The following is a 16062-nucleotide window of genomic DNA, read 5'->3' as shown; positions in this document are numbered from 1 at the left end:
ATGTCCGGCCTAAAACAGTGCTTAGGACCTAAGACAAGGGTTTTTCTATAGTTATCACTTACAATGGCGTCTCCAAGAACCAGTACGTTATTAGATGGTGAAATATTAGAAAGGTGTTTCCTCTTACTTTGTTGAAGCTCCGGAAGTTTCATTCTCCAGAGGAAGTCCGCGTGTTGCACGGCTAACTTATTCCACTCGGCATAGGGTCGGTTCCAATGCCGACCGTCTCCCAGGGCCGCGCAACGGACCCTTAGACACTCCTGGTAGAACCTAACTTGGCGCCATGATTCAGCCAAAAGAATAGCTCCAATCCTCCTGGCATGTCCAGTTGATGGTTGAAGGAAGCCGCACATCATTTGAACTTCCAATGGGACGACACGATTACGACTAAACCACGACATGGTTCTAGCACGGAATATACATATCGCAATTAAGGAAGCTAACGAAGCAGAATTGTACTACTATTTGTATTGTATTTGTATTGTACTTGTACTATTTATGACGCCAGAATGAAATATGCTGTACGGTTTAGCCGTCGCCAGATAGAAATTGCGATACATGCATGTCCCGTCATCTTACGGACGGGCATTTCTTTTATCTGTGACTATTGCAGAGGTGCACACATGCGCACGTACAGCTCACCCCCATTGTATGGCCCTTCCGTGTGCCCGTTTGGGTTTCGCTGGTTACAGAAATCCCGCCAGGCCAGCAATGCGTTTCCACGCTGTTGTTAATTGCTGCTTCGTTTCTCGTTTGCCTTTTATTTTATCAGCGCTTCATGGGATGGCCGATGAAGCTGGCTGCCAAGCTCATGGAGAAGTACATTCCCGTAAAGCACGGAGACGAGGAAGACCGGTTTCCCGACTACCTCGGCCCAGCCCGTCCGGAATTGGGCGAAGACTTCACCGTGGGGGAAATTAGACAAGCAATTTTTGCGCTCAAGGGGAAGTGTGCGCCAGGTGCCGACAGAATCACCAACAAGATACTGCGGAACCTTGACGACCGTTCGATCGGATACCTCACCGAGAAGATCAACGAGACGTGGAAAAACGGCAGCGTCCCAGAGCAATGGAAGACCGCCGACGTCGTTCTGATCTCCAAACCCGGCAAGGCTCCGAACGTGGACAACCTCCGACCCATCTCTCTCACCTCCTGCGTCGGGAAAGTGGCGGAGCACGTCGTCCTCAACAGACTAAACAGAAATCTCTAAGAGAACATCTATACTCACAACATGATTGGCTTCCGTGCCGGCCTCTCGTCGCAGGGCGCCATGAAGATGATCAAACATCAGATCATCGACGGCAGCACCAGGGACACCAGGGCGCTGCTCGGACTCGACCTCGAGAAAGCGTTTGACAGCGTTCTCCATGAATACGTCCTGGCCTCCGTCGCAGACCTCCGAGCTGGGCCCCAGACTATATAACTACGTCCGTTTGTTCCTGACGGGGAGGAAAGCGAAGCTTCAGATCGGCGACTTTGTCTCCGACGGGGTGCTCCTGGGCCCACGGGGCACGCCGCAAGGCTCGGTCATTTTGCCTGCTCTCTTCAACATCTGCATGATCGGCCTCTCGAGCAATCTGGCCCGAGTTGAAGGTGTCAAACACACCATCTACGCCGACGACATCACGATCGGGTGCACCGGCAGTAGCGAAGGGCAAGTGGAAAGCGCCATGCAAGAGGCGGTAGACGTCACGGAGCAGTACCTGCTACCCACCGGACTCGGATGCTCCCCGACCAAATCTGAGCTTCTGCTTTATAGAAAAGGAAAAGGCCGCAGACCTAAGGGCTGGAAACCGGTCTCGGAAAGTGACATTCACTTGTTCACTAGGAGCGGTGACCCGATACCCAGGGTCGACACCATCAGAGTCCTGGGTATGTTCATCGAATCACGCGGCGGCAACGGCACTGCGTTACGCAAGATAATTGCGAAAACCGACAATGCTTTTCGCCTCGTTCGAAGGGTCACGAACAGACATCGTGGCCTCAAGGAGGACAACCTGCTTCGGCTCATCAACGCCTTTGTGATGTGTCACTTCACCTACACGGTGGCCATGCACAACTGGCTCAGAGCCGACCGGGAAAAGCTTCATGCCCTCATTAGAAAATTTGTAAAGAGAGCCCTCGGGCTGCCCGTCTTAACGCATACCGAGGACCTCCTTCTGCTCGGCATACACAACACTATGGAGGAGATAGCCGAAGCTCAGGAATGGGCCCAGCTAACTCGGCTGTCCACCACGCCGGCTGGCAGGCGTATCATCGAGGAGATCGGACTCGCACCCACTAAGAACTTGGCTGAAAACACCCAGAGAAATAGGGGAGAAGGTCGTGGTCCCCCCTTTGGCCCGCAACGTTCATACCGTTCACAACGCGGGTCGTCGCAAGGCAAAAGCATTGAATATGCTGAAGCAAATAAACAAGGACAAGATCAAAGCAAGTTTTGTGGACGCAGCTGCATACCGAGACGGCAAGGCTTTTGCTGTTTCCGTCGTGGACGCGCGGGGCAAAGTCATCAACTGTGCTTCCGTCCGGACGACGAATCCCGAGGTGGCCGATCAAGTGGTCATTGCACTGGCCATTCAAGACGGTCGGAGAGAAAGGGTGTATAGCGATTCAAAAGTGGCCGTCAGTGCATTCCAGAAAGGCTGGGTAGCCCGGCAGGCAATTCAAATTCTGAAAGGCGCAAAACACGACGACACCTCCATACACTCCATCCTTTGGTTCCCTGCCCACGTCGGGGCGATTGAGGGGGTTCCTCTGAACCTCAACGAGTCTGCCCACGAGGCTGCGCGTAGCTTTACCGACCGCGCGGCCCTCGGATCGGGCGACTCTCTCCCCGGACACAGAGACGCTCCTATAACGCACAATGAACTTACTAAATTATTTTACTTAGAAGGGTTTTCCTGCCGCCTCACTCCAAGCTAAGCAGGCCGCAGGCGGTCACACTCAGACTCCTGCAAACGAATTCCTATCCAAATCCGGCATCCCTTAACAGCTATATCCTGAGATTTATCCGACTTGTTCTTGCGTGGCCTGTGGTGAGGTTGCTACTATTGCCTCATATGCTCTGGGAGTGCGGGTCGCTGGGCCCGAAGTTCACCAAGGAAGAGTGGGACGCGCTCCTGCAAAGTCCCGTCTTTGAGGACCAAATCCTGGCCGTCCGGCGAGCCCGCGATCCGGCCGGCAGACTAGACCTGTCAGTCCCGTCATGGATTAGCCGGTTGCGCGTTTTATCGCGTTTTGCTGGACCAAGTAAATGTTTGTTCACTCACTCACTCACTCACTTTAACGATATCATATATATATATATATATATATATATATATATATATATATATATATATATATATATATATATATATATATATATATATCTAGAGAGAGAGAGAGAGAGAACAACGCATAGCGCTATGCGTTGTTCTATACCGGAATGCAGCTTTTTGCGCACAAGACGAGGACAAAGAGAGCCTGAGACACACAAGCGCGCACTTACAACAATGTTTTATTTTGAAGGAAGTGACCACACATATAGCAGAATCTGTGACACATCACGTGTGCGCCGACCGCACAAAATTCCTATATCTACGCAAGAAGGATAGAATTCTTACTGGAAAGGGCTATAGACGGTTTTGACACACAGCTCTCATCACACCTGTCAATCAGTTTCACTTCGATGATGTATCGGGTTAACTGATTAGATTTTTTTCTGACAATTCAGCATGCACTATAACCTCTTAACACGTGACGGTATTTGTGGCGTCAGCCTGATTACGCATACAAATTCTACAGTGGCCATCCAATAACCCCCCTCTCGTTTCTGTCACATTGTAGTGATGCTGCCGCAGTCTGTTATTAGAGAGCTTTAGTTTAGGGGACGCAAGCGGCTTGCGTACGCAGAAACTAGGGGCGACGGTACTGCGCATGCGCAGACCGCTACGTCTACTTGCGTCCTTGGGTTGTCTGGCCGGCCGAAAACATCGCTGCCCCTAAGTGGTCACGTTACCCACGTGACTCTCGCGGTGTAGGAGAACTGGCGAGTAGCTAGCGAGTAGATAATCTAATAAATCTTTCGCCAAGTGTCGACAGACGTCGTCACACACACACATATATATATATATATATATATATATAAATATATATAAATATATATATATATATATATATATATATATATATATATATATATATATATATATATATATATATATATATATATATATATATATATATATATATATATATATATATATATATATATATATATATTAGAGAGGTTTCGCGTGTCCGGTGCTCGGATAAACGCAGGCTGGGGCGTTGGGGCGGAGCCATGAACGGGAGCGGCCTGCATGGTGCATCCACCTGGCGGCGCAAAGCTCAAACGGTAAAAAGCAGCTAATATTGCTGTAACCAAGTATATTCTACTTCGCTGCTGGTGCAAATTTTCGGCACTGGCGTAATTGTATTGCTGCCAAAAATTTATACCCACAGCGAAGTAAAATACACTTGTTTACTGCAATATTAGCTGTTTTTGTCTGTTCGAGCTTTGCGCCAGCAGGTGGCCTCACCGTGCAGGTCGCTCCCGTTCATGGCTCCGCCCCAACGCCCCAGCCTGCGTTTACCCGAATACCGGACACGCTAAACCTCTCTACTAACTGCTTTTAATAAGAATAGTTTTATGTGCTTCACTTCATATGCTTGATTTCATGTTTTAAAAAATGATTATACGCAGCAAAAATCAGACGTTGATAGCGCTGCGAGCGCATGCGGCCTCACTGTAGCTTGCGTTAGGGGCCGCTAACCTATAACGTGTTTCTCCTTGCGTACGCAAACGCAAACGCACCCAAGCGCTAGCGGCCCCAACGCCTTGCGTCCCGTAAACTAAAACTCTCTATTAAGACATCGTCTGCTCTGACCAACGTAGTTGAACCCAAGTTAGAGGGGGGGTTTTGGATGCCCACTGTAGAAATTGTATGCGTAATCAGGCAGACGCCACAAATACGGTCGCGTGTGAACCGGTATATAGTGCATGCTCAGTTGTCAGCAAATATCGTAATCAGTTAACCCGAGAAATCATAGAAGCGGAATTGATTGATACACGCCGTGGTTGCTTAGTGACCACCCACGAAACACGGAAGCAGCTATTTGATGTCTAAAAGATGTCTTGAACGGCTAATTCAAAAGTCTAATAGCTGTCTTGATCAAGAGATTTTGTAGCCATGGATGTCTAGAAGTACTTCAGTAAGCCCTGCTAACGTTACGCTAAAAGTTGGCTAATGGACAGCTTGACAAGAACAACTGAATATTTCTATTAGACATTCCCTCAAATTTTTGCGGCAGCTGTTACAGTAACACGAGGTTTGCCCACAGTTACAATTTATTTTAAACCAGGCACGGACATCAGAAAAAGAAATGTCTACATTGTCGAATAGAGTAATACACAGGTTGTTTTTCCAGATGTGAACCATGGGAATAGCGTAGTACAGCCTCATTGGTCGATTAGTGCTTTTTACTTAGACCAATCAATTGAATGCCGCCGGTCAGAATTGTTTTGTAAATAAAACAAGATCTGTATTGTATGCTGATATACCTATGTTCGCCCATTGAATTAAACAAGAACACCTCTGCATGAAACACGTCGTTATTGACAAAACTTCGCCCTGCTGGGTCTCCACCGAATTGAAATAGTTTCTAGCAGGGAAACATTTTGTCAGTGATGCTGCAGTTCAGGCAATAGTTACATCCTGGTTTCAGCTGTAGGAGGTGGGATAGCCTGACACCAGTATACGAAACTGAACGCTGCGCTGCAATGAATTGCTTTATTAAAAAATAAAGGATAGTTCACATCTGGAAAAACACTTCGCGGTCCACTCTAACTGGCAATATAAATACATCTTTGTCTGATGCCCATGCCTCATTTAAATGTAAATTGTAATTTACTTTGAGGGTGTCCCTTGTAAGGTAACGCCACATGCTTGAACAGCATCACGCAGAAATAATGGCCAGTTCTTCGGCATACCACCCATTAGTGAATTTCTTGCACGTTGAATGTTACCGGAACTGAAAGAGAAATCATAATATGCTGTTATTTTTTAAATGCACTGTACGATGAGTTTGTCATGCATAAAACATGATTGCAAGCGAAAATGCAGCAGGACATTTACTTTACACCATGTCACATACTCATACTTTATTACCTAATAAATTAGAAATGCAGAAAGTGTAATTAACAAGAGTGACAAATATCAGCAAAGGTGATCATGGGTAAATATTGAACATGATTGCCGCCGCTGCCAGAGCAGGCCAGCCTTCGTAGGAGAGCACTGGCTGCCCACAAAAGCTTGCTGTCACAGGCCACGCGTGAAGGTTTTTGTAGACATAGGCAAGCAATACCTGCACAGAAGAGGGAAAAAAGGCGAGGTAGGAAATAGGAATGTTGAAATTAGAACTTCAATTAGCAATATGTGCTAAGTTTGGCTGACATTAAAAATAAATTTAAGCGCTCCTTTATCTTAAATTATGGGCATCTTAAGGTATGTATGTGATCTTTAAAATTGCTAGTATATTTGCTGGCATATAGTTATTAAATTGCAGAGCAGAGTCAGACAAACTCAGCCTTCAAATTAATATATGGTGTTTTGTGGATAAAAAGGCAATTATCAACTTGTCAAACAAGTCTGATAAGCTTCCTGCAATATATAATCAGTTTAAAACAATGATCCACTCTGCAGGTAAACGATGTACTAACATAATTAAAAAGTTAAATAGCGTTTTATATTGTTAAACCAAAAGCAAGTGTGGCATTTGCATTGTCTAGCTGTTGCCTTTTTTTGGAACTTAAACATGACACAGTACAGGGTAAGCAGGTAGCATGCAAAGGAGGACTGGTGATAAAGTAGTGTCCAAAGCAACACTTCTAGGCTGGACCAACATTATATAAAATATTCACAAACATGATCTCCAATAGAATAAGGGCAGCACTGGACTTTAGTCAAGCAAGGGAACAGGTTGGTTTCAGGAAGGGATACTCAATCAATCAGGTAATCGGGAAATCCGCAGATCACAATCAGCCTCTCTATATGGTTTTCATAGATTACGAAAAGGCATTTGATTCAGCTGAGATACCAGCATTTATAGAGGCATTACGTAATCAAGGAGTACAGGACGCTTACGTAAATACCTTGGGATGTATCTACAGCGATTCCACAGCTACCTTAATTCTCCACAAGAAAAGTAGCAAAGTACCTACGTATAAAGAAAGGAGTCAGGCAAAGAGACACAATCTCTCCAATGCTATTCACTGCGTATTTGGAAGAAGTATTCAAGCTATTAAACTGGGAAGGCTTTGAAGTAAGGATCAACGGCGAATATCTCTCCAACCTTCGATTTGCAGATGACATTGTCTTGTTCAGCAACACTGGGGACGAGTTACAACAAATGATTGAGGACCTTAACAGAGAGGGTTTAAGAGTGGGGTTGAAGATTAATATGCGGAAGACAAAGATAATGATCAATAGCCGGGCGAGGGGACAAGAGTTCAGGATCAGTCAGCCTATAAAGTCTGTGAAGAAGTAAGTTTGCCTAGGTCAATTACTCACAGGGGACCGTGATCATGAGAAGGAAACTTACCGAAGAATAAAAATGGATTGGAGCGCATTCGGCAGACATTGTCTGAACCTGACTGGAAGCTTACCATTGTCATTAAAAAGAAAAGTGTACAATCAATGCATTCTACTGGTGCTGACATATGGAGCAGAAACTTGGAAGTCTGACAAAGAAGCTCGAAAACAAGGACCGCGCAAAGAGCGATGGAACGAAGAATGTTAGGCATAACGTTAAGAGACAGGAAGAGAGCGGTGTGGATCAGAGAACAAACAGGGATAGCCGACATTCTAATTGACATTAAGAGAAAGAAATGGAGCTGGGCAGGTCATGTAATGCGTAGGTTAGATAACCGGTGGACCATTAGGGTTTCAGAATGAGTGCCAAGAGAGGAGAAGCGCAGTCGAGGACTGCAGAAGACTGGGTGGGTTGATGAAATTAAGAAATTCGCAGGCGCTAGCTGGAATCGGTTGGCGCAAGACAGGGATAATTGGAGATCGCAGGGAGGGACCTTCGTCCTGCAGTGGCCTTAAAATAGGCTGATGATGATGATGACGAATTAACTTTGGTCTTTTTTTTTTTTTTTTGGCCTGAGAAGCGGCATTGGGGCCAGCTGTGGAAGAAGACGACGGTGAACGTGAGAGCAGGGGCACGAGCGCGTGTCTGAGCGAGGCGAGTTCACGTGACTTTCTGTACCGCACGCCACGTTTTCGAGACCATCGGCGATATGAGCCACATAAGTCTTTCGCCTTGTTATTTTCTCGCATGAGAGGATGCCCTATAGGCAGCCCCGATCTCGAAGCACACCTACGGGCTGTTCATCGGGCCCGCGACGCAGCAGAGAGGCTCGGCCTTTCTGTACCGACGTGGGAGCGGCCCGCTACGTGCTGACACGCGTTCCGAAGGACCTGAATAAAGTTTTACCATACCATACCATGCCACGAACCAGGTGTGCCATTTATATTTGTCCCCGCCCTACGTGCGTTATCTCTGTTTTTCAAACGTGACTAGCCAGTACAAATAATGAATGAATAACGCATCACGAAATATAAAATTCTATTTCCCTTCTCGCTCGTGAAAATGCCAAAATCGTAACTCTTTGCGATAGCAAATTTTGGAGCGTATATAATGTATAGTTATTGCCATGTTTTTCGCTGTTTACATGTATAGGCTCCGCCGCCCGATTTCGATGCTCCGACAACACGCTCGTTAACGCTAGAACGTCCTGCTGCGTTCTGGTTAACGATCCGCGACATGCTACGCGCCGGCCATCCCTTATGCAAACGCGCAAATGACACGCCCTGTGCACGAATTAGCGCAGCGCGCTCGTGGCCTCCATTAACGCTCCTTGCTCAGCCTACTGTAAACTGCACGAGATTAATTGACCGGTGGTACACGGCGGAACCTATATAGGCGTGCAACTCGGGAAGGGGTGAAGGTGGGAGAGGGGGTGCGGGAGAGCGGGCTCAATTTCCCGTGACATGACGCTGCTGTGCTTGCACGAACGTCGTCTTGAGCCATGTGTACCACGTACGCCCATTTTTACGAAGTCGTGGAGTTCTAGTGCAAAATGGTAATTGAATTGAATTCTGGGGTTTTACGTGCCGAATCCGCGATTTAATTGTGGGGCACGCCGTAGTGGGGGACCTCGGAGTAATTTTGACCACCAGGGGATCTTTAACGTGCCCCCAATTAATGCACAGGACACGGGCGTCTTTCATCTCGCCCCCATAAAAATGCGGCCGCCGCTGCTAGGATTCGATCCCTTGACCTCGTGCTGAGCAGCGTAACACCATACCTGCTAATATTAAGGCGTAAGCCTTTAGTGGCTCATGTGCGTCCGTGCACAGTCCGTGGTGGACGCAGGAAAGCGGTGATCAATCACAGCCCGTGACAGCTGTCACAGCGCTTGATGGGGGACCCCAGGTGAACACTTGGTGTTCCATCAAAGTTGACAGGTGGTTCAGAGGCAAAAAGGGACATTGATATTAGCAACCACGGCGGGGGGTGCAACACGGTAATTGTCATCGTTCCTCTTGTCCTTTCATCAACGCTGCCCTCCCAGCTTTTCTTACACCGCGGCTCCCAGTAATTTCCTCTCGGCACCGACTCGCCCGTGAGAATCGTCAAACTACATGAAGCGCATTTACAGCACGTTTCCAGTATATTGACGTGATAGCATTAAGGTCCCTGTGTCGCAAAAAAATCCGGCATTGGCGCCTTCCGGTGAAAATGCCTTCGCGAAAAATCATTCCGAACCGCAACCACTCAGGCCCTCCGCGTAGCGGAGAGGCCTTACTGAACTAGTTGAATTTCTCAAAGTAAAATGTGTAAAAAATCGTAGAGTACAACTTACACACAAGCTACAGGCATAATAGCGTCGAATTGTAATTTGAATATACGAGCAAACATAATTTTGTTATGCGGAGACTCAACCAAACTCTTTTCCAGCGTTCCTGCCATCCATAGAGAGGCGCGCCGCGCTCAATTCCTTGCAGCTGCATCCTGTTGGCGCTCGCATCAGCGCGAAGGGGGATAAAAAAAAAGCTGCGCTTGCCAGGAAGCGTGACAATCAGTCAGGGATCTTTGACTGCTATCGCGTTCCGCTCTTAAAGCGCCCCACACCAGGTCTGGCCATGTTGAGCTGACGAGCGTAGAGCATACATTGTGCGATAACAATCGTGTCTGCAAAGTATTACACCGTTACGCGCCGCGGAAAGATGTGAAATTTCAAACCGAACGCCGTTTTTCCTTCTCCTCGCGGCCGCCGCGCTCGAAACCGGACGGTGACGTAGTCGTGCCCCTGCGCCTACGTACTCGTGTCCGCAGTGCGACGTCGCTCGTGGTGACACGTGACTTCGAGAATTATTCAAGACAACATCTGTTATCTGCGCGATCTGTTGCTTGAATTGACGAATTGAAGTTTAGAGAAAGAAAACATACAAACGCAATGTCTGCGCGCGTTTTGTTTTACTTCGCACCGAAGCAAACGAGTTGTACTTCCGCTTCGTTTGCGTGTTCCCACGTTCGTGCGGTCACGTGCACAGGTACCGAAACCAACATTACTAGCGGTATAATTCAGTGCTACACGAATACTGAGGCAGAACAAGCGGATCGCAGAGCATCATAACGCGCTCTAACAAGGTAGAAAATGGCATATATTTTTGGCTGGTAATGTTTCCTTGTGCACAGCGCGCAATATCATGCGCTGCGCGAACGAGACAGCAGCTTGCGCGCGGCCGTGCGCGCGGCGCGGTCAGCGGAAATGCTTAGCGCCGGAAAAAAAAAGCGAGGAGAAAATAAAATGAATACGGCGCCTGTGACGTATGCGTCACACAATCCTCCAGGCCCGCTATGGGGGAATGCAGGGAAGGAATTTCGCTAGTAAGATCTTGATGAGGGCTAGTTGGTTCATACTTAGAACTGAGGTTAAACAGCGCGAAAAAGACGAGGACACAAGGAAACAAATACCACAGACAAGCGCTGACTGCCAACTGAAAGTTTATTAGAAATTTACCGGACATTTATACCTTTTTCAGCGTAGGCATGCGCAAACCAGTCGCAAAAACATCTGCAAATCAGAAATTACAATCAGCAATTGCAATTAGCAATTGCAATCAGCGTTGCTGATTTGCAGATGTTTTTGCCACTGGTTTGCGCATGCCTATGCTGAAAAAGGTATAAATGTCCGGTGAATTTCTAATAAACTTTCAGTTGGCAGTCAGCGCTTGTCTGTGGTATTTGTTTCCTTGTGTCCTCGTCTTTTTCGCGCTGTTTAACCTCAATTCTATGAATTTCGCTAGCGTAGGCTAAACGGGGCGAGCGGAGAGAGCGTCTTGCTTCGCAGCGGAGCCCGCCTGCTGAAATCACGGGTTCGCGGCACTGAAATTAATGAGCCGATTTGAAAAATTCTTGCGGCAGAACGCTCCCTAGAGGACACGTAACAACTTCCAGCATATAACCAAAATTTACTATGGGGCCTGGTGAGGGGCCCTTTAAAGGCGAAGCTTAAGCGTCCTCCACAGTTTCTTTCTTTTTTCAGCGTTCATCAACTCTCCCTGATACATCCCGTTTGTGCAATGTCATTATAGACCAGAATACGCTAGCCTCGCGCCCAGACTATTTGAACGCATACTCTCGCGCCCGGATTGCCCGGTCGACCAGCGCCATTTTGTTCTGGGCTGCCAAAGTGTGTTCGCCGGCGACCAGCAGACATGGCTAGCGCTAGCTCTAGGACTCCAAAGTGCGGAAATGTGCCCGTTCACGCGGATCCTAAGTACAAGAAGTCATCTGGGCATCGTTGCGTCGTGTTTGGATGCCAAAATAACCAGCGGAAAAGGAGCAGGTTGCTTAGCGCTGTTTGCGAAGTGCACAATACACGTAGGGAATCGTGCCGGTGCGGTGTTTTCAGCCTGCACCGATTTCCATCCGCAACGAAGAATGACAAGCTGCGCCACCGGTGGATAGCTGCAGTGAATAGGAAGAACTACCAACCCAGTGAAAATGCACGAGTGAGTATTCGATCGGTGTATATTTTGGTGCCACGTTCAACTTTGCGCCCTACGAACGTAATATGTGTAACACGCAGGTTTGCTCTGAGCACTTTCTGGACAAGCCCACTGAGCAGAATCCCGCGCCGGTGCTTCGCCTTGGCTATAACAAGAAGGCAAGCCTTTTCGTGTTTTCATTCAGGCAGACCTCCCGACGGTTAAGCGGAACAGCTGAGTTTGCGGTCAGCGATACTTGCAGCTGGTGCACGGCATGACCATTAAGCGTGAACGACAAGTTGTAGGCGATAGTATGTTGCCCTGCTGGTGAGCGTTATTGCTAATGAAAGTAAACCGAAGTCTGCTCGTCACGTAGCATGCGTCCACAAAAACGTAAACGACGACTGCTCGTCGACGAAGGCGTTCTTGCAGCGCGCCTGTCTTTACGAGCTGGTGTTGCAGGTGTCATTCGTAACGAATTCACTTGAGCCTCCTGAGCTCTAAACTGCGTGCGGGCTGTTATGCGGGGCAAAGCGCAAAATTTTTCCGTTGATAAGGCGAGGAAAATAAGGTGCTTAATTATTGTTGTATATTGCAACAAAATTTTGCTCGTTCTCACCAGTTTTTTTTTACTGTTTTCTTTTCTAAGGGAGCGCTAACAATCCGATATGGCGTCGCACAAGCGAAACAGGTCTGAAACCAGGTATCTGCAGTTGGTGGGGCTAATTTTTTGGAATGCAGGTGCGGTTGTTGTCTTGTACCAAAGGCTTCCCTGATGATGCAGCTTTAAGTAGGGGTGGTAATTTTATGTGCCCTGTCATGGTTTGTGCAACTGTACAACACCTGCATCCGTCATGCTCGCCCTGTTATACGGGCTTTGACTGCACATGTAGTTGAACATTATAACTACTGTATTTCCTCATTTTCCAATGAGTGCAGGTTTAGCATCATATGCTGCTTGTTCGAGTACTGTAGGCTTGTGTTCTGAATGTTGTACTCTTAAGTGGTTGCACGATACAATTGGCCTGGTGCATTTTCTATTTCATTTTGCGGGGACTTTATATCTTCGCAACAGTGATGGCATGGGAAAGAACTACAGTCCTTCTTACTATAACATCTATTTTGTTTTCAATGTGCAGGTGGTGAAGGGCTGGCGTCTGCTAATCAGGCAGTCAAACGACCTCGCCAGTTGGTTGCCAAACGTGGCCGACCCAGTAGTGACCATGACAAACAAGACCAAACTGAAAGTGCAGAGGACAATGTTCTGCGTTCTTTAATAATATATGTCACCAACACAGTGCTGTAAAATCCTTCACAGGTTACGTGCTTACGTGGTTACCCGATGTATTCGCTTCTGCAGTCTGCACATCACTCAGTGTGGCCATTGCGGACTTGCATGAGGTCTTGAAGTTTGATTGAATCGAGACAGCGAAAGTGACAGGCTAGAAAAAACGCGAAATACGCCTTCCGCCCAGCTAAAAAATTACCGACGATTACGTTACTTCCTAATGCGAAATTTGAGCGCAGCAAATAAGCTGTTTCACCTTTTCGATAGATTGAGGCAAAGAAATCGAGCAACACATGTATGCGCTATCACAGAATTTTTTTTTTTATATTTCCCGTACTCCTGGATCATCTCGACGGCGGCGACGGTAAGCTTCTGCTTCGGCGGCACGCACCTCTGGATTCTGACGGCGACGGCGCTGGGCCTCTGCTCTGGCAGCTCGTTTAGCAGCAGCAGCAGCAGACGGAGGACTTCCATCGGTCGTCTCGCTCATGGCTCAGAAAGAACTGGCAGATAATTTCGCAGTGGCGAACGGCAGCGGCAATTTCGGCTCGGGCGGTGCACATATACAGATCCGCCGCCACCGATCTGGCTCTCTGATTGCCACCGCACAGGGCGAACGGCAGCGGCAATTTCGGCTCGGGCGGTGCACATATACAGATCCGCCGCCACCGATCTGGCTCTCTGATTGCCACCGCACAGGGGTTGCATTGGAGGAGGAGCGAAGAAAGGAATTAAGTTCGAGCCGGCGCTTTGACAACCGGAGACTCGCAGGAAGAGGGGGGCGGCGTGTACACCCAGCGGCAAACGATGGGGGCAGAAGCGCGCGCAGCAAGCGGACAACACGATAAAGGGAGGAGGGAAGAGATAGCAGCGACTTTCCTCCTCTTTCTGCATGGCGGCGACGGTGTTCTATGCAGTCACGTTATCTTGACTCTCTAGCGGCGTCAGCGGCATCCAGCGGTATCAGTCGGTCGCTGCTAGCGCTGGGGGGATGAAAGGGGGGCGGAGCTGGTTACGAGGCCGACGACAACGCCGACGACGACGCGAAACCCAGGAACGGACGCCAAAGAGCTGCGCTCTAAAAAGCCCAAGTTTCGCCTTCGCGCCGGGTCGCATCTCCCGGCGTGGCAGCCCAGGCCTGCTACTTCGCGGCGCTTGGGATAGATGGCGCGACCGGCGCTCATCAATATGGCGGCGCCCTTTGAATTCACGGTGTTCTGGCGCATTAGTCGGCGCAATTCGCTCAAGTCTCGTTATATTTTACAGCGAAGCTGTTAAGGGCTATTTTCCGAAGGAGCGTGTCCGTGTTAACACAAAACTGTCATTATCACGATTGGTTCCAGCGCCTCCTTCCGCAGCGGGCTCGTTGGCGCCTCTCGGCGCTACCACGCGAACGCGCTCGTACCAGTGCTCACGCGTTCATCGGCGGCATAAATAATTAATTAAAACCACAAGGCCGTAACCAATTTTACAGCGAAGCTGTTAAGGCCTAGTTCCCCCAGGACCGTGTCCGTGTGTATACGCAAAAGTCGTTATACGTAGGCCGATCCCGAAGATACTGCAATACCGGGCGGACCTGCTGGGGAGGTGAAGCAGGCGTTAAGCACTCCCCATACGTTGGCCGATCCCGAAGTTGGTGCAATGCCGGGGCGACACGCGGAGGAGGTGCAGTTCGCCATTAAGAGGCCCACAAACACAGCTTCGCTGGTCATCCTTCTTCGCACAGTGGAAGGGAATTTACTTTTTCTTTAAATAAATTAAATCAAGATGTAATCGAGTGGCGTACAAGAATAAACAAAAAAGAAAATGTGATCGGGATTCTTAGCCCGCTAATATGAACTACTCGACGACAGGCAATTTTTGCGATCGCTAAACTTTTCCAATGCTAGGGTGGTGGCTTGGGCTAGTTGGGGATGCATCATCTTCCACGTGCAGCGCACCCCCAAATAGTTGTGACACTAAAGAAAAAAAATTACCGACGATCACGTTACTTCCTAATGCGAAATTTGAGCGCAGCAAATAAGCTGTTTCACCTTTTCGATAGATTGAGGCAAAGAAATCGAGCAACACATGTATGCGCTATCACAGAATTTTTTTTTATTTTTCACACGTATTCCTTTAACAAAGACTCCACTAGGTAAGCTTCTGCTTCGGCGGCACGCACCTCTGGATTCTGACGGCGACGGCGCTGGGCCTCTGCTCTGGCAGCTCGTTTAGCAGCAGCAGCAGCAGCAGACGGAGGACTTCCATCGGTCGTCTCGCTCATGGCTCAGAAAGAACTGGCAGATAATTTCGCAGTGGCGAACGGCAGCGGCAATTTCGGCTCGGGCGGTGCACATATACAGATCCGCCGCCACCGATCTGGCTCTCTGATTGCCACCGCACAGGGCGAACGGCAGCGGCAATTTCGGCTCGGGCGGTGCACATATACAGATCCGCCGCCACCGATCTGGCTCTCTGATTGCCACCGTACAGGGGTTGCATTGGAGGAGGAGCGAAGAAAGGAATTAAGTTCGAGCCGGCGCTTTGACAACCGGAGACTCGCAGGAAGAGGGGGGAGGGGGCGGCGTGTACACCCAGCGGCAAACGATGGGGGCAGAAGCGCGCGCAGCAAGCGGACAACACGATAAAGGGAGGAGGGAAGAGATAGCAGCGACTGACTGATGCCGCTGACGCCGATAGTGAGTCAAC

General features: G+C 48.6%; 1 protein-coding gene across 1 annotated transcript; it reads left to right on the top strand.

The window, feature by feature from the left end:
• The first annotated feature begins 11721 nt into the window (after positions 1-11721).
• Positions 11722-13558, top strand: LOC142576453 (uncharacterized). Its single transcript, XM_075686593.1, has 3 exons — positions 11722-12107; positions 12185-12262; positions 13223-13558. Exons 1-3 carry the CDS (start codon positions 11811-11813, stop codon positions 13358-13360), a joined length of 513 nt encoding a protein of 170 aa, XP_075542708.1. The 5' UTR covers positions 11722-11810; the 3' UTR covers positions 13361-13558.
• Positions 13559-16062: the final 2504 nt, after the last annotated feature.

The sequence above is a fragment of the Dermacentor variabilis genome, chromosome 3 (genome assembly GCF_050947875.1).
Source record: "Dermacentor variabilis isolate Ectoservices chromosome 3, ASM5094787v1, whole genome shotgun sequence".
NCBI classification, from domain to species: domain Eukaryota; kingdom Metazoa; phylum Arthropoda; class Arachnida; order Ixodida; family Ixodidae; genus Dermacentor; species Dermacentor variabilis.
This window is presented reverse-complemented; position numbering and strand designations above follow the sequence as displayed.